Here is a 24,461-nt window from a genome sequence, read left to right on the forward strand (position 1 = left end):
ATTTTAAGCACTCCCATGTCCATCTTCACCTTCTCAATGACGTCGAGGTTCCTGGCGACAGTGCTTGACCTCGCGTCGTCTGAATCATTGTCAAGCCAGTACAGAATTTTTGTACACTGCTCCAACGACGCATACACTTTATCTGCAACAGTTTTCTGCTCACTAGCTTCATCCAAATCACGCTTGAACTCGCGCAGCTCACTAGTCTCCACGGCAGGTTTTAGACTTTTTATTAGGTCAGATTGGTCCTTGACCTCACTAAAAATGTCACGAATTGATTTTACATTCACATTTTCACATGAACTAAAACTTTGGCAGGCTTTTAGATTGTCATAAAACACTTTTAACTGTTCGTCAAACACTTCTAGCCTTTCACTGCCAATAGCGATAGCTCGCTCAATTTTCTGCTTTTTGGTTAGTGGCATATTGATTCACTAGGTACTTATTTCACAGAAAAAATTGTCACAGTTTATTGCATTAATAATTCACTGGATGCTATTGATCTCTTGATGAATGCTAACGCCTATTCATCAGATACTTTGAAATTGTCTCAACCATGACACTTTGGTTGAGTTTGACTTCCGAATTAGCGGGAAGTTCTCGAGATCTGTTGGCGAACATACAAACCCCCAATACCAGGAACCATCAAGTTTCAACAGCAGGTTTGAATATAGATTTATTGATGAAATTATTTCAAAGTCCTGAAATTACAAAATCAATTAGTTCATAATTTCAGTTATTTATAACCACGTAATCTTAATTGCTTTTTTTAAAATCATTTTTCTCTACAGTTAAGAATCTTTGGAAACTTTGGCTTTAAAGGAAAATTATTTGGTTTAATAAATCATTGTTAAATGCAAAAATAAAGGCACATAAAAAATTACTAAAACATATATTAATCATAATTAAGTTTCATGCTTAGCTGGCTAAAGCCTTTTTAAAACTACATATAATCGTCCTATACACCATTCTTCCTAATAAAATTAACAAATTCTACCTGAAGTTCTTATGGTTTCAAATCCCTGGTATACTAGGGTCGTTCACACACTATGAGACCAATGATAGGCCCAATTTTGTTCTCCGAAATCTTCACACACTCATATCTCATTCAAAAGTAACGAACGTGCGCATCAAAATATACAAACAATCCATGCCGCGCCACATTATGAAAGGAAAGCCAAAAAAGACGACATTTGCGCTTAGTTTTAGGATAATGATAAGGAATTAATTTCGAACTTGATAAACACAAAGCTTCCTCGAAAAGAGGTTAAGACAGTCTTAGTTTGGGGGAAACGTGATTTTCTCGGCTCTTATAAAAGATTGATTTTTTTGACAATAAATTACCCCTTATGAACAATTAGATTATTTGTTGGAAAAGTTTGAAGAGAAAGAGGGGACAATGGGCTGTTTAATATACTAGTCCCAAAAGTTTTATAATATTTATAATAATATTTTTTTCTTTGGAGAATTTTGATTGTTGGTTAATTAAGTTAAGTGTTCAAACGTTTCAGCCACTAATTTTAATAATATAAGGGGTAATTTTGTGTATCATCATTCAATGTCTTATCACTTTATATCCCTAAGTTTGCATTAAATTTTCAATTGCTCTTTAAAAATATATAAATATACATACACAACTATCTCTCTCTATACACAACTTATGTTACATACGTAAAATCATTCTTATATGATGAATTTCCCAAGTTTTAAGATTTTTTGGATAGTCCTCCAGGTTCCGGAGCTCCAGGCCTCCAGGTGGTCTCTGTACAGGTAAAAGTTAAAAATCAACTTTTTTTTGATGAGTGAGAGGTCAACTTATAAAACAAAATATGCATCTTTTTGAATATTATTCACATATTGGAAGAAAAAACATAAAGATTTTGTTTCATAAGCTAACATCGTATTATAAACAGCTTTTCGCGGATATTATAATGTACAATTATAAGATAAAATTAATTAGCCCTGAGAGGCCGAGGATCATAAATTGATATACATAATTCCCAATGTTGATAAACAAGATAAGATGATAAACTAGAATTGCTTAAAAGCGGACCTATGGAAGCTTCCCTAAAATGAATTACTTAATCAGTTTAATGATTACCGAGATCATAGGCGTCCAAGGGGGGGGGGTAATGGGCCATTTGGCACCCCCAAACGATTTTGGGGGTGCCGTAGGCACCCCCAAAATTTTGTGAACAATAACCCCCCCCAAAAAAGAATTACCCCCTCCTTGGGGGTGCCGTAGGCACCCCCAACGATTTTGGGGGGGGTATTTACCCCCCCAAACCATTTTGGGGGGGGTAATTACTAGATCTCTTTTACTAAACTTGCTAATTAGCAAAATTGTAAATTTAAAAAAAATATGCAAAATCGCACTAAATCTCATATGCTAAACTTGCTAATTAGCAAGATTGAAAATTTAAAAAATTTGGCGAAAATATGCAAAATCGCACTAGATCTCTTTTACTAAACTTGCTAATTAGCAAAATTGTAAATTTAAAAAAAATATGCAAAATCTCACTAAATCTCATATGCTAAACTTGCTAATTAGCAAGATTGAAAATTTAAAATAATTGGCAAAAATAGGCAAAATTGCACTAAATCTCATTTGCTAAACTTGCTAATTAGCAAGATTGAAAATTTTAAAAAATTTGCAAAAATATGCAAAATCGCACTAAATCTCATATGCTAAACTTGCTAATTAGGAAGATTGAAAATTTTAAAATTTGGCAAAAATATGCAAAATCGCACTAGATCTCTTTTACTAAACTTGCTAATTAGCAAGATTGAAAATTTTAAAAAATTTGCAACAATATGCAAAATCGCACTAAATCTCATATTCTAAACTTGCTAATTAGGAAGATTGAAAATTTTTAAAAATTTGGCGAAAATATGCAAAATCGCACTAAATCTCATTTACTAAACTTGCTAATTAGCAAGATTGAAAATTTTAAAAATTAGGTAGATTGAAAATTTTTAAAAATTTGGCGAAAATATGCAAAATCACACTAAATCTCATTTACTAAACTTGCTAATTAGCAAGATTGAAAATTTTAAAAAATTTTCAAAAATATGCAAAATCGCACTTATAAAGCTAAGATAAAAGTTGCAAAATCGCACTATATCTCAAAATTTTCTAAAACTTGCTAATTAGCAAGATAGGGAATAAATCTAATTAGTGCTAAATTGCAATCATTAGCAATTATTAGCAAGATAGGTAATTTGCAAGTTTTCATTTTAAGTGAATTAGCAAGTTTTAGCACATTTTAAGATTTATTTCGAATTTGCAACTTTTATCTCAGCTTTTTTTTTGCGATTTTGTGTATTTTAGCAACCCAAAAAAATTCGCAAAAAAAAAGCGTTTTCGCACATTTTCGCAATTTTTTTTTGCATGTTTATTCGCGATTTCGCAAGGTTTCGCAAAATATGCGATTTTGCAAACTTTCGCTAATTTTCGCAACACATAATCGCAAATATTTCGCGAATTCGCCATTTTTTCGCAATTTATTTGCGAGAGTTGGCGAAAATTTCGCAAATTTGTCGGCTGGGTAGAATGATATTAAAACTTAATATGTAAATGTTTTGGCTAATGCTTTTATAAATATTTAAATTTGCATGACGTTTAATTCTAAATATTTTAATATTTTAAATATATCTTTATTGTAATAAAAAACAAGGACGATTATCTCTAGTTGGCGCATAGACATTAAATATGTCAAGTTAGCTTTTTTCGGTATTTTTATCTTTAAAAGAACATTTCCTTTCACAATTTTATGATTTAAAAAAATTAAGATTTTAGTATGGATTAGAAACCGATTCATATTCTTTGGTTAAGGGCCTTCGACCTGTCGGGGCGAAAAAAAACCTGGGTTTTATCCAATAATTTTTATTTTACCAACCGCGAAAAACTGTCTAAAATATAATACGATAAATTAAATAATGCTTTATCAAACTGACTGAATTTAAGACTTAAAAAGTATTTTCACTTTAATATGAAACATGACATTTTAAATGTTTTAAATTTCTCCCATACTTAAGAAATTAAAACAAAAAATATCTTCTAGGAAAATTCTTTAATTTAAATTTTAGTGTAACCTAACATGAAAACAAACATATCTTAATAATTAAATTTTGATATTTTTTTAGCTTCCACCGCCTTCCATGCCATTGAGCTAGGGTTCAGAACTATCCTTGTTGAGGATGCTTCTAGGGGTATCAAGTAAGTATAATAATAGATAGATCGATTGATAAATTAATTGATTGATTGATACATCGATAGATAGATTGATTGATACATAAATTGATTCATTTATCATTGGTAGATAGATAGATAGATATATAGATTGATTGATTCATTGAAAGATAGATATACATAATATACACTAAATAATGATGCTGTACGTATTGGTGCAAAAAAATGGGGACAATTTTTAAATTGATTTGACGGGGCTGTTTATTTAGGTCACAAGTGAGGGGAAAGAAAAGGGAAGGAGGAAAGAAACCCACTAGAAAAGAGATGGGGGTATGACGTCACACGCCAAAAAAATTTGAAATTTTTCCCCATTTTTTGCACCAATACGTACAGCATCCAAATAATTAATCGAATAAGATAACATCTTAAAAATTGCCTTTATTTTTAGACTGGACGATATACAGAAAGCTTTTGAGAGAATCCGCACTGAACATGGTTTAGTCTGCAATTCAAACGAGGTGAATAATCAAAAATTTTATTTGATTTTGGGGAGCTATACTTTAGAACTACCATATGTCGAATTTGCCCTATGTATATATGGATGTAGAATATACGTAGATATTATGACAAATGAAAAATTGTCGTCAATTTAAGTTGCTTTCCTCCCCTTTATGTATTGGTCCGTTCATTTATTTAGTAGGAGAGGAGGGGTAGAGGGATGGGATCGTTACTTTACCCCCGCTACAAGTTTCACTTTATTAGAGAACATGATAATATGGCGTAATATCCAAGTAATGATATATCTTTTATTATTTATTCTTATGTATAACATATAATACATAAAAGTAAAATTTAAAATGACTTATGATAGGCCTGGGCCAATACACAGTCTAAAGTACCAATATCAGGCCAGCATACATTTTAATTTACCAATGGTAGGCCAGTGTGACGTCATTTTTTATAGGTACTATAAAAAGCTTCTCCGGACTTTCTCTATATTTTGAGTTATATTTTATATAGTAAAACAACGTTTTTTACTTCAATTTTATTTATCTTTAACTTAAAGTTTCATGCTTTCGTAATCTTCCAGAAAGATACTAGTAATGATTTTTAATTTTTTTTTTGATTTATTTGATTTAAGGTTAAAGCTATGGTACAGGGTAGAGACAGAAGACCTGAGCTTGGAGTAAAATTAGCTCATGAATGCAGGTATATGTATATGTAAAATGTTATCAAAAAAGATACAAGGTTGCTGTTTCACTCTCCTTCATGGAGAATAACTAAAGGAGAGCAATTTATTCCAAACATCCATAAAAAGTCATAATAAAGCAGGTGGTAATTCGTTGGGCCTGTTTATGAATCAAGACAATACCCTATTTACTATTGATGTCATGCACTTTACATGGCAGCATTAGGCATTTTAACAAGGACAGATACATTCTCACTTCTTGAAATGACTATATCCAAAAGATGATTAGTTTAAATCTAATTAAATAAAAATTAATGCCAATTAGTCTTTTCGAATAGAAATATTGGAATGTCCTTATTGGTTAAATCACGTCTTGATACAAGGGCTCGACAACTAAGCCTCAAATAAAACCCGTGTGGATGCTTTGAAATTTTTGCCAAAGAGGGATTGTCATATTGGTTCTATTGAGTCATCCAGCTTACTTACTAAAAATTGTAAAAGATTGATTTTCATGAGGCTTACATACAGCTGACGCAGGGCTGCCGATTTTCTTTAAATATCCAATTTAATAATATTTCAGGAAGAGTATAATCTACCCACTGAAGAACAAGAACAGCAAATACAACCCTGTTCAGGTATATTAATAACCCTGCGGGCAGGGGCGTCCAAGCTTTTTATTTTGGGGGGGGTAAAATTTTTTTAAGGGAGGGGTAATTTGGTTTTGGGGGGGGTAAAATGGCGCGCGAAGCGCGCCGCAAATTTTTTTTACCCCCCCCAAAATTTTTACCCCGGGGGTAAAATTTGCTTGGGGGGGGTAATTACCCCCCCTGAAATCTGTTGGGGGGGGGGTAAAATTTGTTTACCCCCCCCAAAATTTACCCCCGGGGTAAAATTTTTGGGGGGGGTAAATTAAATTTTATAAAAAATTTAGTATTAAAAATGCGCGCGAAGCGCGCAAAAATTTTTTTTGTTAGAGATTTTCTATTTTGGGGGGAGTATTTACCCCCCCAAAATGGTTTGGGGGGGGTAAATACCCCCCCCAAAATCGTTAGGGGTGCCTACGGCACCCCCAAGGTAGGGGTAATTTTTTTTTGGGGGGGGTATTGTTCACAAAAATTTGGGGGTGCCTACGGCACCCCCAAAATCGTTTGGGGGTGCCAAATGGCCCATTACCCCCCCCCTTGGACGCCTATGCCTGCGGGTACTTCAGCATTAATCATTTGGTTCCCTAGAAACCAGGGATCTAAAGAGATAAGACAATAACCCGATAAATTGATGTTCTTCCCAATGTTGATACACAAAATTACCTATTTGAATAGTTGAATACTAGACTTTTCATGAACTAACAAATCACAATTTAATGAAAGTCCCCAAAGAATTACTAAGCCAACGAATAAGAAAACGTTCTATTACAATGTTTGGGACTATCATAATAAGCAACCCAATGACCTGTCCCTCCCTGCCAAGGAACCCAGCTCAATTCAAAGAAATGGTTTTTACCTTAAATAAAAAAGATACAATGAATGTTTAACTAAAAGTACTGAAAACAAGGATGATTATATTAAAAAAAACATCTTTATGAAAACAATTTTGGGTAATTCTAATAAATTCTGATTAGTTGGTATTAAGCTTTTCATTCAATAATATTGATCTAAAATAGGGATAATTTTGTTTTTTGTCATTGGTAATGTATGTTAATGTTTCATTCATTGTCTTATCCCTTATGATCCCTGCTAGTAAAATTATAACGAAGCTTATCTATTTAGAATAAGTTTGATTATAGAGTAGCTACAAACTTATCTCAGAGGCAATCTTAAAAGTAAATTAGCTGCCAACCAACCAAATTAGTAATTATATAATCACCAGACTTATTATATACAATATTTTTTTAATGTATATTTCTTAATTTACTTTTAAATACTTGCATCCCTAGCTCGGCATTTTAAGGAGGAGGGACAAGGGCCTAAACCCATATCGTTACTTATATGAAGCTTCCCTTGAACTGAAAACTCAATCACAAGTGCATTCTTAAAAAAATTAGGTCGCTGAATCGGCTATGGTAGCCGGATCACCAAATTTGTTTTTGTAAAAAATCCTCCAAAAATCATAAAAAATCAACAAAAAATTATAAAATTTTGTGTTTATAATCCTTCATCGATGCTTGATTTTTTAAGAACACATTTCAGTTTAGTGTTAGGTGATAAACAAAAAACTAATAGAATTAGATCAATCATCCTTTCTAATTTAGAACGGAGATGTCAATGCTAACCAGAACGGGGTCTAGGTAAACTATATTAGTAGAAACAAGGCGACTTTACACGTGTTTATGTGTGTTTAGACGTTAGTCTGTATTACCCTTAAATAAAAAGATGGGTTCATGGAAAGAAAACGAAGTTGCTGGTTTCGTCGTATTTTTACAGTAGCTTTTCTCCTATTTCTAGTTCCTGCGGGGGACTCTAGCCCTGCGGGGCAATCATTAACATTTACTTAACCTAAAATAACCTTTCAAAAGCTACCGTGAAAATACGATTAAACCCGCAACTTCGTTTTCTTTCCATGACCCAAAAGATGAGTTATATAAAAAGGGATAAGAAAATGGCCGATAAATGTAAATCCCCAATGTTAATGCACAAATTACCCATTCTGTAGATTAAAATTAGTAGTTAAAACTTTTGAACACTCAACTTAATGAACTAACCAATCAAAATTCACTTACGTCCCCCAAGTTGTGAAGCCTACGAATAAAAATAAACGTTATAGAACTTTTGGGACTAGTGTAATAAACAGCCCATTCTCCCCTCTCTCTCTGTGAGTTTACACCAAAGCATAGTTAGTTTAGCGTACTATTTATAGCAGTTCCCTGTAGCAGAGAATTGTTAACTGCAGTATCAGTCACACTCAGTCGTAGCTGCTTTTGCGAATAGATGACTGCAGGTGCCATTTATTGTTTAATATTATGGGTGTCGTTTTGATAACCTCTGTTAAAAAATTCATATATTTTACCCTACATTCCACATAAACTATGCTATTCAGTCCAGCCGTTTACGAGATATTACCATTTACTTGCTTTGATATAATGCATTAATAATTAATGCTTAAATTACATTTGACAAATTTACTTTTTAAAATGCTTCCCCGATAATGAAGATAGTTGTCCTTGTTTAATCTTAACAACTTTTTATACTGACAGGAAATTATAATAACACACTACACAAATCCATCAAAAAAGTTTAATTTAGTTTTTTTGCAAGCATAATCATAATCATAAGCTGTGAAGCAATTTCTAAATTGTTTTGTCCGTCAAAAAGTACATGAATTTTTTCCTCAGGGAGGAAGGGAACAATGGATTGAAAATTATGTTGGTGAATTATGTTTGGGTACTAAATCTGATGGATTATATATTTGTTTATTATAGTTGGGGTGTACTGTAAATATATCTATCGTCCATTGTCTTATCCTTTAGGATCCCAGTATAAATCTATGTCCAGTGGCGTGTAGAAGGAAAAAAGCAAAATATACATTCCCTATTTACACCCCTCTAGGTTTTATACCATATCTCCCTGGTGAATCGCTGAACATGTATATGAGATCAACTTTTTAAATTTAAATTGATTTGTTATGCCTACTATGCTAGTTATCATACTTGTTTTATTTTGTACGAAAATAAATTATATTCTCAATGACGTCATAGTTTTATATCTGTTATTTACACCCAAGTATTCTACATGCTATTATAAGGAAAAAGTACTTTAATAAACAAAATAGTAGAATAGTTTTCAAGTCAGATATAAAAAATTATTGTATTTGATTGATCATCTAGGGTTATAAATCTATCTATTGTAATAATGTTTTGACTTCTTTATGAAGTTTGGATGAACTGAAATTAGTTTCCGAATGTGAACACATTTTCCTAGGTGTTTCCCAATCCTATCTCAATATTTGCTACTAGCTAAAAAACCTTCAAACTTCAAAAAAAAATCAAAATTTGAATGTATTAACGATTTATACATTATACATTCAAAGTTTTAATTTTTCAAAGAAGTTGTATCAACTTTTTTTTTTATAGCTAGCCGGTTCTTTTAGTAAGTAGTAGATGTAAAATTTTTCATAGAATTCAAATATGCAATCGGTTTTTTTGTAGACCTCTTATTTTTTAAGTAATTTAAGTTTTTAAAAAAAATAATTAAGTCGGTTTTAAGGTACTAAAACGCAACAAAATAAAAGAAGAAAATGGTCAGTAAGAACAAAAATAGTAAGATCTTTAATTTGACACCTTACTTTTAAAATTCTGTTGAGTAATTATTGAAAAAATCTATTTTTTTAACCTCGGTATAATAAAAACTTTAGACCTAAATATTTTCTCAAACAGACATAAAAAACATGGGTTCATATATACCATTAGAATCAGAAAAATATTACGAATCCATTGTAAGCAAAATTGAAAAAAATTAAAAAATTAAAAAATTAAAGAAATGGCCAATTATTTTTTTTGTTCAGACAACACTATTGTCTTCCCTTTTTTACCCCCTCTTTACCCCCTCTTTACCCCCTTCCCATTTTTATACTCAATTGAAGAATTAAGACGTTGCCTGTACAACATAATATGATATTTTCATATAATTCCTTTTATTGTAGTTTATATACTATATTGTAAACTTTTTTTTTCAATTTTGCTTACAATGGATTCGTAATATTTTTCTGATTCTAATGGTATATATGAACCCATATTTTTTTATTTGTGAAATAATAAAATTAAGTTCAAAGTTTTTATTCTCGTGGGTTTAAAAAAATCGATTTTTTCAATAATTACCTGACAGAATTGAAAAAGTAAGGTGTCAAATTAAAGATCTTACTATTTTTGTTCATAATGACCATTTTCTTTCTTTTTTTTGTTGCATTTTAGTACCTTAAAATCGACTTAATTTTTTTTTTTTAAAACTTAAATTACTTAAAAAATAAGAGGTCTACAAAAAAACCGATTGCATATCTGAATTCTATGAAAAATTTTACATCTACTACTTACTAAAAGAACCGGCTAGCTATAAAAAAAATAGTTGATACACCTTCTTTTGATTTTTTTTTTGGAAGTTTGAAGGTTTTTTAGCTAGTAGCAAATATTGAGATAGGATTGGGAAACACCTAGGAAAATGTGTTCACATTCGGAAACTAATTTCAGTTCACCGAAGTTTGTTAACCAAGTTTTCCCCTTTTCAGCAGTATATTTTTAGCATTGTACAATAACTTATTTTATACAAGTTCTATCCTTTGCTTAACAAATATCTTTAAAAAAAACTTTTGTTATTTTTATCGAAAAATGGCAGTTAATCTAATATTCTGTCCGATCAAATCAATTAATAAAATCAAATTCTAATGTATTGCTTATAATCACACTATTCAACTACAAAACAAGGATGACAACATCCATAAGTAGCGAAGCACAAAATCCATTATGAAATAAACAAAGGGTCAAAGTTAGTTATAGAGCGGATTAACGGTTATCATAACAAAGAAAAGAAAGAAAGATAGATGCAAATAAATATGAAAAAACTTAAAATCACGAAACCTTAAAAATTAAGGTTTATGTCTGAGAGTTTTAAAAAGAAAAGCAACTTAAAAGCTGCTCAAAAGCAGTCAGACTATCATAGTTTTTTTTCATACCTTTTTACTGATCATAAAGAAGGGAATATTGGCAAGAAGTTTCAGCCGTGTAGGAGCCGAGAAAATTTGTTGTATAAAGTGAAAGCGGCTGAAAAGATGCTTAAAAGTAGTCCGTACGCTATTGATGTTTTATATTTAATTATGCTTCATACTAATGGGAATGTTGAGAAGATAAAATCGTCCTTATTTTTAGGTTCAGCGCAGCTAAGCAGAAAAATAATGACCTTAAAATCAACAATTAAAAATTTTAAATAATAATATTTGGAAATTAATGTAATCTAATGTCAATTAAAATTAGTTAAAATATGTTTCATAAAAATATAATTTTTTTTTCTCGAAAAATCATCTTTTAGAAAACGGGAATTAATTATTCCATTTTTTCGGATATTCGTTTGAAAAAAAAGTAAAAATAATATTTTATGTGAACTGTCGTAATAACTTGGATTTTGCACCAAAAGAATACCTTTTTGTCTCCAACATTTCTACAAGCTATATATAATAAGATTTATCGTTTAATTTTTGTTCTGTTATTTTTCAAGAGAAAAAAAAATATTAATAATCTGTTTCTTTTGGCCTAACCGAAAAGTTAAAGACTAAACAATTTTTTGTTGCTATATCACCAAACCTGTAATTTCTAAATATCAGGGCTCGGCAGCCGAATACAATGAAAGCTACTGTTAACAACTTTGAAATTTGCCTAGCATTATTTTTTAAATAAAATTGCCAGTTAAGTAAAAAAAATGAAGCCGATAAAGGGATTTTATTTAGCGGCTTAATAGCTGCTAACATGTGGATGCCGAGCCCTGCTAAATTGTATGAAATATCTGACCACTGTAGATACCTTAAAACTATTATTGTTATATTTATATCAAATTATTAATTCTACGACTTTTAAAATATGTTCAAAAATGTTTTTGCATTAGATCAACAAAAGACACAAGATATGATGTCGACTTCATTATCAGGCAACTTTCCTAAATGCTATAAAGTTAACATACATCATTCAAATGTATGCCATCATGATCAGAAAACAAATTTTGGCAGGTAATGTCTGTAAAAGATAAAACTTACTACCGTAGAGTTTATAATTTAAGAATGCATATTTTACTTATAGACTAGATGCCTTTATTAGGTATTTATACATTACAACAATATTACATATTACCAAAAAGAAATTATATATTATTCTTTGAGGATTGCAATGCACATATCTGTACATAAAAAAAATAAGATACAAAATAAACTTCATATCTAAATACTTGTAAGCCCTAGGCATATTTAATGAAAATGTCCCCGGAAAATATGTTACCCCCATATCCATGTGGAGTTATCCCTCATACACTTTTTAACAAAATCTATTCTATTAGCGTAGTAGTATTGTATGTATTGTATAAAAGCCGCCTTATTACAAATAAAACATTGTAAAATTAGTTTAGATAGTTAGAGGGAGTATCTTTACATAACCCTTTTTAGACTTTTGTTAACTATGGGAGCTATCATCCTTGTTAATTTTCAAGAACGTTTTCACCCCTTAACTAAACAATCGTATTGAGGAAGGGGACATTTGGCTATTTATTACACTAGATTTATAATAACGGTTTCTTATTCGTTGGCTTAACAACTTTGGGGATTTTTTTTCGAATTGTGATTTGTTGTTTCATTAAGTTGGGTGTCCAAACGTTTCAATCACTAATTGTAATCTACAAAAGGGGCATTTTTTGTATTATCATTGGGGATGAGCATCAATCTATTAGCCATTGTCTTATCCCCTTAGATCCCTGGGGTCTATACCTTGTAAATTTCTGTGCACTCACTAGCACTTTAATATAATATTTGCTGTAATATTTCCTTATTCAAAAGATACTCCCTTTTAATGTAGCAACAGAGGGGGTATTTCACATGAAGAAAAAACAAATCAATCCATTTTTTCTCGGTTAACTAGAAAGATTAGCATTTACACTATTGGATGTTTTCACTGGAAGATTTTGTTCTCAATGTTTTTTAGGTCGAAGATTTTTTTCTAATTTTTTGAAAACATTGAAAAACTTTGAAAAAAAACTTACTTAGATAAAATTAAAACATTAAAATCTAAAAATATTGAAAAACGTAATCTTCACGGGAATAGCTAAAACTTTGTAAACTCTAGTGCTTGTAAAAATGTTAATATTGTGGAAACATTATCCAACAAGTTAGAGTGAAAATTTAGTGGTAAATTCGTTTTTCTTCAAGTGAGAAATATCTCACTTCAGTAACCTCATATTTAATCAGAAAATATCTTTCAGAATTTTAACTTTTCTAGCTTAATACAATTACAACATTTTAAAACTTAGATTAAAGTTAAAAAATATAAATTTTAAATGTAAGATTTTAAATTATATTATTATATTGAATTTTAATATTATAGTTATAAAATTAGTTATTTTCTCTTTTACTCATTAAATTGATATTTAGATTCTCTAAGTAGATTTTAAGGATTTCATATAAATAAAAATTACTGTACATTATTCTTTATGTTTTAAAATGAATAATATCCTAATCAACGGAAAATTGTTATTTTAGAGCATTTGAAGACTTTCTTATTTTACAAAGAAATTATACTTCTTTTACAAAGTATCAGGCTTAAAGTCCGATAGACAAAAATAAGTAAAGAAAAGCTAAACTGATTTTTAAAAAGTATATAAAGGGTATTCGTTAAAAATGTATTCCAAAGTAACAAAATTAATTAAGATTCCATTTTTTTTCGTGAAAAGAATTATTATCCTTTATCATATTAAATTGACAGATATTTCAAGCATGTATTGTGGATGTGTGTTTTTGGGATCGTTGATAAAAGTTAAACACTTAATTAATTACTTGATCTAAATACTTGAATGTCTGTTTGTTTATGAAGCTTATATAACTAATTAATTAGATTATTTTGTTTCTCAGTTAAAAATATATCCTTAACCTATAAAAATATCTTTCTTATGTAAAAATGTATTTTGAGTGTTAAAATATAAGTCAATAGATACAATAAAATTTAATTGCTCATTTTTGTTGCAATTTTGAATATATTATTCGATAAATGATATTAATCTAAAAAAAGCAAAGGGAAATCTTTCATGCTTACTAATAAATATACTCACGACCACTTCCCCCTTTTATTTCATTATTAGAAAAAGATGTATCTAACACCAACAATGGCCTTAACCCTTTGGATCCCTATTCTTACGGGGTTACTATGCCTGTAGGTTTCTTCTATCAACTCTACTATCTTATACTACCTTAAAATTTATATTTATCTCTTCTTATTAATAACGAACGTACGGACTTGCCTGATTGTAAGGTAGCTATGTAACAAAAAAGATGTCACACTTTTATTTTAACACTGAAAATATGTATTGTATAAAATAATCAAAACTTGTAAATATATTAATATCCTCATTTATTGAAAATGCTATTTGTATTAATACAATTACCAAATATATGTTATTTAACCTACAATTTGTTAGTTAATAAATTAAAATTACAATAGTTAAAAAACATTGTAGCAAAAGTTGTTTTAGTTAGCCAATTTTTTGATGATTTTCTTATTCGTGTGCACTTCAATGGCTTTTAATTAAAATAACTTTTGCTAAAAATTAAAATAAACTAAATAATAGTTTGGTAATATTCAAGGCGCGTTTAAAATTGGTTTATTTAATAACTTATTCAATTAAAAAAAAATTTATTGGATTTACTTTCATGGTTTTTTGAAAAAAATTGGACGCTTGTGCTTAAATCAAGATCTCCTAAACAGTTAATAAAAATTCTTAAATATCCTAGATTTATATAAAAATATTAATACCCCCCACTCTTTGAAATCTAATGAGTAAATAATGAAAGCTCATATATTAACTCATTATTGTAGTATATGTGTTTTTTTTTTAAAAAGGTTACATAAAAAGTTTAAGTACATATTAAATAACAGTGATCTCAATGTCAAAAGCTTTCTACTGAAAATTTTGTTTAAAACTTATTTTCCGTGAAACTTTCATTCTGACTGTTTGAAAGAAAAATTTCTCAAAAGTTCAAAACAATTTTGTAATTTATTTTATAAGTTTTAAACAATGGAATAAAGAAATTTTGTTAAAGATTAAAATAGAAAACAATTCTGTTAACATCACTGGAATATCAGTCTACAAGGGCAATGAAAATTAGGGTAGTATATTTTCATCTAGTATTATGTTTAAGTCAAACTAACAATAAATGGTTTAAAAATAGTTCAGTAAAAAAAGGATGTTACATTAAAGATAGGATTAGGGTTCATTTAATCAAAATGGAAGGATCATTTTAATGCTAAAAGATATTCATTCATTATTATTTATCAATTAAATACTGATATCAACATTAAATTAATCTAAAATTATTTTATCCCTACTTTTAGTGAATTTTACAGTCTGACAGAAATAGCTCGTAAAGTTTACAATATGTCATAAACACTCGAAATCAGTAAATTAAATTATCTGTATTGCTCAACAACTTTCAAACTGTTATTATATCAACAACAAAAAGTTGCTAATTCTAAATGATGATAACAGTTAATTACTTTATGACTTATATTAATGTTGATAAAATTGCAGTCAAAATAACTTTTATACAGTCAAATTAATTATTGCAATAATTGGAAGTTGGTAATGTGACAGCCACGACTACTTTTATTTAATGTCGTGATATTTTTTAACTAAAAGCTACCTCTAATGTAAGTTTATATTGTCATTTTTTAAGTCTTTACGTCTTGTCAATTTATAGACAAACACAAGATTTATTTAAATTTAAAATCTTGCAAGCAGAGAAGAATATTAAAAATATTATAATAATCAATCTTCTTTATTTTCAGATTATGTTAATTTAATTTCCAGGATGTTTTACTTCAATATTTGCAAATATGGTTTTTTTTATTCTAATCTATGTAGATTTTAAATTTTATCCATTCACAAACAATTAAATCCTTATAAATCATAGGTTTGTCTGTCTGTTCATTATAATTTCTAAACTGGCATGTAGGAGGATGGGGCGCACAACCAAGAACATATCCAATTTGTTATTTTACTTAAAATTTTTTTAAAAGCCACAAATCTTGATTTTACTAGATAAAGATTTTCACACTTTTAATATTCTTTGAAAGTAAGAAAATGTTGAATAAACCAATTATAAAAACCTGAAAAAGAAAGATTAATAGAAAATGAATAAAGTGTATAGAATGAGAGTACTCGATAATAATATATTAGTCTACTATAACAGCACATATTTACAATAGTATTTTTCCTTTAAAAATCTTTCATTTTTATTTTATTTTTTTGTTGTTGAGATTTTTAGGGAAAAATATAATATTTTGAGTATAATCTAGTCAAAATAAAAAGATAAAAAGCTTAACAAATTATTGCAAAAAAAACTAATAAGGTTGAGATCCTTCTAAAATACAATCAGTCATTGTTATTAAATTTAGATTATAAAAGTATAAAAATTTGAAATACAGAATTTTTAGCAATACACAAAATCGTAAGAATATGTAAAATGTCTCATTTTCAAGTAGGTCTCCCTGTCCCTCCCCCCTTCGTAATTTTCTTGCTTTTTTGTTATCCATGTGGGAAACTAATTCAGAAATTTAAGGGGGCGAGGCTTTACTTGAAAAATAAGATATTTTATCCAGTAAGAAGGGGAACAAAAAAACAATAAATGAATCTTTCCCCAAAAATTGTGAATCTGAATTTAGTAGTTTAAATTAAAGGGAACAATAAAGTTCAAAATAGCATTATTTCAGATTGACTCCCAATTGTTTAAATCTAACAAAGGTGTAATTTTGTTAATTATAATTGGGAGCGGAAGATTAATTTTTTGTTGCTTCATCCCTATATCCCTGGATCTGATAAATAATTTGAGCATGGCTACTCTACAACTCTGACAAAGCTGTCTATTCAGCAGCAGCTGGAGAAAGGGTGCTCTGCAAATCTTCGTTCTTTAATTCGCTCATTATACCATCCCTAGACAAAAAACAAGAATTACATTGCTAAGTTAAAATTTCAAAATAATGTAAATGAAGATATATTGATGACTACATTCAAAAAGATTTTTAAAATGCTATTCTTTTTATATATACCTGAAGCTTTTTATAGTGCCTATAAAAAATGACGTATACTAGCCTACAATTGGTCAATTAAAATGTATACTGGCCTGCCATTTGTTATTTAGTCTGTTTAATGGCCTATCATTAGTCATTTGCATTGTATGACGTCATAAAGGCGCTGAAAATAGCTTCTAATATACCTATTATCTAAAGGATTCTTGTATAAAACGTTTTGTTATGATTTCACAATCAAAAAATAGAAATGACTTATGTCTAAGTAAAAAAAAAGCTTCAGTAAGTAAAGGTATAAGTTATAGGAATTTTAATATTAAATTGGTCTGTTATGTTTTAGTATAATAACGGTTGCAACCCAAGCATCTAGGGAACCTTTATACAAAGAAGCCTAAAACCATCCTATGACATTCTGTAAAGATAAATGGCCTAAAACATTCTACGTCTACAAAGCTTCACTAAAATCCAGAACTTAATCGATGTAGTGTTTTTTCCATTTCAAAATTATAACGATATTTTTTGTATGGCCTAGGCTATTTAGTAAAAAGTTTTTAATATACATATAGAAAAATCTTTTTAATCTAATTCTTATTCTATTAAATCTCTGAAGCCTAATAAAAAGAAACTTAAATTTCCTGACCCATTAAAAATTTTGATAATAACCAAATAAAAAGTATTTTACTGGTTGTGTAGTTAGTTAAGATACAGCTGCATCAAAGCACTATTGCAGCTTATCTTAAGCAATATTTCTACAGTGATTATGTGTTTTAAAATAAATCTAGAAACTAAGAATTGAACAATTATTGCATAAAAAAACTGCGTAGATATCAGCAATTTACAGGAAGGGATCTTAAGGGATAAACAAACAGCTTGTAACAAAATTGTTAAACACAGCTATCTAGTTCGTTGGCTTAAAAATTTTCCTGAAGTCTGGTATTACATCTTTTACACAAATATTTATAATCAACAGAAGTAGTAAATTTGTTTATCATAATTGTATTCGTCCACTGTTTTATCCCTTAAGATCCCTGGCAATGTATGTTTATCCAAACATACAAAGTAAATTCTTTGACCCTTAGCAATTTAACATTATTTTGCACAAGTTTTGGCTCCAAAGTTTTAAATTGACACAGGGTAAAATGGGTATGAATTGGAAAAAATAGCAATAACAAGGACTTTAAAAAAGACTTTGAGTTAAATGTGTAATGTTTGTTCTTCACACAACATGAAAAAAAAAAACTGCTAAAATGAATGAACAACATTGAAATTGTGAATTAGCACTTTGGAAGTGGCAATCTAGCTTGAACATACTTTTTATTTCCGCTGCTGTTCTATAATTAGAGTATACAAGACATTAGTAGGTTTATCCTACTTGATAAATAAATAGATCATTTTTTCAACATTAATGTTGCTTGTTTTTTAACTTCTGTCGTTTTGTAATCAAGATAGTATTGGTAAAGTACTTTAAAATGGCGATACGTCCTTACATTTATACATTAAAGTAAAAGAATAGAGGGGGAAGGGGTTAATAACTGAATGTCCCCATCCTATGGACTCTGCGCAGAGTTGACTTTTAATTGGGTCTTTGAATGTCAGTCAACAGCGTCGGAAATATTAACACAGCCAAGTCGCTACATTGTTAGCAGACGAAAAAAGTCCTCAACACTGGATCCACGTAGTTATTGGATTATATATCTATACTTATACATATATTATCTTTACTATAGAAACCGACATTTTTGTGAAAGCCATAAAGCTATATATAAAGACAACAATTTAAGTTTAAACTGCATAATGATTCATTTGAGGATTTATAGTAAAAACTATCAAAAACAACATATTGCCAAAAAAAGAATAAAATCATAATAATTCAAATCCGTTTTAAAGTAGTCTGACTCTGACCCTTGTTATGGAAATACTCTGTCTTTTGTAAATTTTATTATTATAATGCACTTTTCAAATTTGTAACGAATTATTTCCTTTGAAAACTAGGACTAATATGTACAGAAATAGCGAAGCCTTTTCAACAAATTAGTTCTAAGGTGATTGACACGTTAAAAATGTTTTTATTGCTGATATATGCACGATATCAATATTTGGAACCCTTTAGCCCAAAATGGGTGCATCTTATTAGTATAAACTTCTAGACAAAGTTCGTGCAATTAAAGAGTTAGATGTCTGTAAGACGTATGCACTCCAAGATTTGGTTCAGAGATTATCCAAATGAGACTTAATGGTGTATTCCGTCCTCCAGAGATTATCCAATTAAAACAGGTAAAATGCTTTAATCATAAAAAGTCCATTTTGTGCTTCTTTATTTATCAGGAGTGGGGACCGGGGGGGGGGGGGGGGCTTAAAGGGGCAGTGACACCCCACTACGATCTTCTTTCTTAAGTCATTAAATGATTTAAATTAGTACTATAAAATCTTCACAAAGAGGGTAGATTGTTATTTTTCCTATGCCTAACTCCCAGCGGGAGGTCCTAAACCTGCTGGGATACCCAGTACATATCCTATCCTAAAATACTAAGTAAACAAACAAAAAACTACCTCCGTCTTAAGTTTTTATTTGACTTAAGTTATGAAAGGGGAATCAATGCTTTGTGTGAAAGCGTTGGATTTCAAAAACAAAAAAACTTAAGGACACAAACATCTATGCACAATCTTAGCTTCGCTGCTGTAAAACTTTTCAATGTGATTGTGCAGTGTAAAACAGGTATATACCAGAATATTGCAAAATTAAAATAATAAAAGTTGCACTAGCCATAAAAACTTTCAAGATATTATATTTTGTTTTTATTTTACTTTCGAAAAAGTTTTGAAATAAATTGTAATGTCATTTAAACGATTTTAATGTGTTTATTTCTTATTTCTAATTAAATACATTTTGACGAGTAACAGTAAGTAACAAGCCCTTTTCACTCCACATGGGAAGCATAGGCCGCTGACAATTGGTCAGTGTTTCTGTAACAATGTGACTTTTTTTTATGGATATGGGATAGGGTTGTCAGCCCTAAGCCCTATGCTTGCGGTGTAAAGCGTCCATTTGCCTATCAGACAACCAACCCTTTGATTGCACGACCTTTGTCTGAGAAGTCCTAACTGTGCATGGTAGTAAGTTGCGCCTGTTGTGGGCCAAGGCATTCCCCCTACTCTTACTATTTATGTCGCGCACCTGACATAGCAGCAGTAGGAATCATTTTTAACGTCTTTTAGTTATGACGCGGTGTTGGTCCGAGATTCACCTTTCTGACGACGAGCGGATGCGCTACGTGTTGAGCCACGGTCGCGGGTTTTTTGACGAGTAGCATCATTATATTTGGGTTCTTTACGTCCGTCCGTCAATAAAGAGCTCAGTGTCCACGACTCATCATACCTAAACGCAACGCTCATACATTCATAATAACCAGGGAAAAGTGATTCTGACAAACAATTCTACAGGAAAATTTCCCCACAACCCCCTTCCCCTTTTCCTCCCCTTCTTACCCACCCCTGTTTAGTAACATGAATAAACAAGATATACCCCCACCTAACTTCCAAAGGTTTCGTGATTTTTTTTGTAGAAAAGCTAGGCCTGCATAATAATTAAATTACCGGTGAGATATGATATCAGTGAATCTGTAGCTGCAACTATACTATGAATAGGTTAAAATATTATTGAAAAGTTGACCTCTAGTTTGAACCAACCAATCAATATAAAAGTAACCAAAGTTTTTAAGGCAACCAATGGAAGAGGTGTTTTTATAAATATTGGGTACTATATATGTATAGTTTACAGTCTAATGTCTCCTACCTTCCTCGAAGTTATATACTTTCATATTTTCTTTATAAGTTAATTTTATCATGGTCAAGGCTCTATTGGCATACCAATATTGGAATATTGGACTGTAAATTACACTGGTACCCAAAGTTTTATGAACAAGTTTTCTTGCTTTCTTCATTGGCTCAAAAACTTTGGGTACTTTTATATTGATTGGTTGGTTTCAAACTAGTTGAGTACAAACTTTCCAACCAATACTATTAATCTTCAGAAGAGGTAACTTTGTTTCTCATCATTTGGGACGTATATCAATTAATAGTCCATTGACTCTTGTCCCTTAAGATCCCTGAGTAAGTGAGACGGGAGAATTGGAGAGATCAATACAAGTTCATAAATTCTCATATAAAAGTAGAAGAATGTCTATCAGTTTTTTGTACAGTGAAGACTCTTATACTAAGATATAGATAAATGTATTTCATTCTATGTGGACTATAAATGTATTCATATATACATCTATCCTTCTAAGAGAAACCGCGTCTAGAAAAATACCAAATCAAAAAGTACCCTTAGGGGCCTCCTTGGGAGTAGCCGCTATTTATTGTAAAAGTACTTTGAAAGGTTACTAAGTAACCTAAGTACAGAATTGCAGTACACCATAAACAAGGATGTATAAGTCCATGTATTGTAGAGAGAAAATACGTATTGCTGTATCATAAACGAAAAAAGGAATAATAAAGTTGAAAAAAGTAATTTATAAGATAACAATAACAAGACAAATACAAGAATCTTATTCTTTACAAATAAAATATTAATATTCAGAACAGTTGTCATTTTTCATTTTTCTTACATTTGAGGTAAAAGAATAATTTGTTAATGCAGTATTACTTTGAATTCAAGTTTATTCTGATATTATCAAATAAATTGCCAAATAATTTGTCTTTAAAAGAAGACAAAATCTACTATCATTCATTTTAGAATTATAACAATTTTCTCACCCCAGTGTAAATACCTTACTATTTATTTATTTATTCTGTTAAAAACTATTATGTTATACATATGTTTATATCACAATATAATCATCTTATTAAAGTTTAATGTAGCTAGAACCCATTTTTATTTAGATTTGTTTGTCTTTAATTGATATTTTAAGCTTTTGCAACGGCTAAATCAGGTTATGAAAGTACCAAACCATGCACAAGAATATGTAAATATGTGCAATAATATTTTTTGCATACTTATGTTGAAATACATATCTATCTATATTTCATAAAGATTTTTAGTATAAAAATCACTAAACCTTTTATCACAAATATTTTCATTGGAGTTTCTTTGTAGGATTTATAAATATAGCAGGATAGATAAATACATACATAGAAGATAAGATTGTTGTAACATTATTCAAATAAAGAACAAATAAAATTGTAAGTACAAAAAGATAAAAGGTATCTAATTTGAAGAGAAAAAAATTATTTGGAGATTCAATAGAGCTGAGAGCTGTTTTTAAGTATTGCATTAGAGAAGAGAAATAACGATAGATAGAACAATAAAGTTCAAAAGAGGAAATATTATCACAACAAAAATAAACAAAAACTTATGAGTTTTGACACATTTTTTATTATCTATGCTTTTAGTTTAATGTTATGTCTTATTCTTGGATATATAGACAAATAAACGGTTGATAACAATGAAGGGTCAGAACTTTATACTGGGTCCTAAGATACTAAAATCCTATTCCTAACTATTTCAGACTACCAACCTTTTAATTGCAGGACCTATGTCGTAAGTCCCAAGGATATTCCCAAATTTTTGGCCAAAGCCTTCCCATTACTCATGATATTAATGCCACACATCCGACATAGCAGCTGTGGGTAAAAAAACATTTTAGGACTTTAGTTATGACACGGTTTTGGTCGAAATTCGAACCTTACACCTCATTACCAACGACGAGCAGATGCACTGCGTGTAACGTTAGAGTCGCTTCGTATAAGAGGGATAAAGATATACCTGACAGTGAACATATCCCTGAGCTGAGCAATACTCTTGTCCAGGCGCTCAATTGCGCGCGTGCTTCCGCCACCAGAAGACAGCAAGTGGGTCAACTCAGTAACATCCTAGACAAGAAGATAGAAAATTAGACATTCTATGTCTTAGGTCATGTTGTGGAAGAGGACATTGGACTGTAAGTTGTATTGGTTCCCAAAGTTTTTAACAACTTAACCTTATTCATTGTTCGAGACTAGAAAAGTCTATACTTTTCCACCGATAATTTTATTCTACATTAAGTGTAATTTTGTTTATCATCATTGGGGATGTATATCAGTTAATCGTCCATTTATCCCTGGCCCTGCCTTTGTATGGCTAAGGTAACTCTAACACGTAGGCAGAGGGAAAATTGTATTGGATTTGAACTATAATGAATTCACTAGATAATTCGATTTTACATTATAATACTGTACAGAGTTTTACATACAGTGTATTATAAATGTAACCTTTGGTACATTCTCTCAAAGTGCCTATAGAGCATTGATCCCTCCCCCCTTCTTATTTTTTATAAAATATTAAATTAAAGGTGAAAAGCCTGCTGGGCTACAGTGCTAAATATAAACTATTTAGCCTTATCTATAAGTTACAATCAAACAAACGGAAAACTACCTCTATCACATTTTAAATTTATTTTAAAATAAGAGAGGGAGAATATTATTGCGCAACTAGGCAATTTGAGGAAAAACTTCTATCCTTTTTAATAAATGACGAGTATTAGGAGTTATTAGACCTATATTTTCTCTGCAATGACCAGGCTTTTAAAGTAATTTGTAGATAGATGTAGATAGATGGATATATTTATTATAAATGCCATCATTGTTAGATACTGAAATTTGTAGGAAGATGACAAGAAAATCATATTCTGTTAATATATGCATATGCAAAGCGTTTAAAATTACCAACTTTTTTTCAATGAAACAGAAAAGGGGAACTCCAACTTTTAAAATACAATTATAGCAGGCTGAAATATAAGTAGGACGAATGGTTACGGACCCAACACGTAACATCCTCAGACCATAAATAATCTCAAGGCATCTGGCAGATAACCTTTAAATTTATTGATTCAACGTTTCGAAGGAAAAACTGCCCTCATCATCAGGATTTTTTTACGTTTCAATGAATATTCTTAACAGAACAAAAATATAGGCGAGATTAATTTAAATCATCCAATTCTACTTGTGAAAAAAATTTATTCAAAATGTTTTTTCTCTGAAATTCTGTTAAATTATTCCTATCCATATAAAAATCGAAAAGTAATCATGTAAAGTACTTCCTTTCCCTCCTCTGTGATTTTATAAAATTGAATCTATCACAAATCATGGATCTCAAGGGATAGGATAATAGACTAAAACTTTTGGTGGAAAAGTTTAAACACTGAAAATTTGTACAACCATATCAAGCTCAAAAAGTTTTGACCAAGCGAATGTTGCCTTCCTTTATGATCATAGGTAAGGTAGGTAGGATTAATACCTCGCTAAATTACTTTTTGTACACTCAGATATGATGGACTACCAACCCTTTG

General features: G+C 30.2%; 2 protein-coding genes across 3 annotated transcripts in view; one reads left to right on the forward strand and one right to left on the reverse strand.

The window, feature by feature from the left end:
- LOC145319981 (nicotinamidase-like) overlaps positions 1 to 14,522 on the forward strand; it is a 70,414-nt gene extending 55,892 nt beyond the window's left edge. Inside the window, exons 11-16 of the mRNA XM_080162392.1 lie at positions 4,147 to 4,219; positions 4,641 to 4,710; positions 5,334 to 5,401; positions 5,962 to 6,016; positions 7,630 to 7,665; positions 11,233 to 14,522. Of these exons, the coding sequence (XP_080018518.1) occupies positions 4,147 to 4,219; positions 4,641 to 4,710; positions 5,334 to 5,401; positions 5,962 to 6,016; positions 7,630 to 7,665 (302 nt within the window). The 3' untranslated portion in view covers positions 11,233 to 14,522. The remainder of the gene's footprint in view (positions 1 to 4,146; positions 4,220 to 4,640; positions 4,711 to 5,333; positions 5,402 to 5,961; positions 6,017 to 7,629; positions 7,666 to 11,232) is intronic.
- Positions 14,523 to 15,924: 1,402 nt separating this feature from the next.
- Positions 15,925 to 24,461, reverse strand: part of LOC145319984 (uncharacterized) — a 35,307-nt gene continuing 26,770 nt past the window's right edge. For both annotated transcript variants that reach the window (XM_080162396.1, XM_080162397.1), the window contains 2 exons: positions 22,901 to 23,007; positions 15,925 to 17,041 (listed from right to left, as the gene is read on the reverse strand). In XM_080162396.1, the coding sequence (XP_080018522.1) occupies positions 16,972 to 17,041; positions 22,901 to 23,007 (177 nt within the window). In that variant the 3' untranslated portion in view covers positions 15,925 to 16,971. The remainder of the gene's footprint in view (positions 17,042 to 22,900; positions 23,008 to 24,461) is intronic.

Source organism: Acartia tonsa, chromosome 5 (genome assembly GCF_053477335.1).
Source record: "Acartia tonsa isolate MP-2025a chromosome 5, ASM5347733v1, whole genome shotgun sequence".
Classification (NCBI taxonomy): domain Eukaryota; kingdom Metazoa; phylum Arthropoda; class Copepoda; order Calanoida; family Acartiidae; genus Acartia; species Acartia tonsa.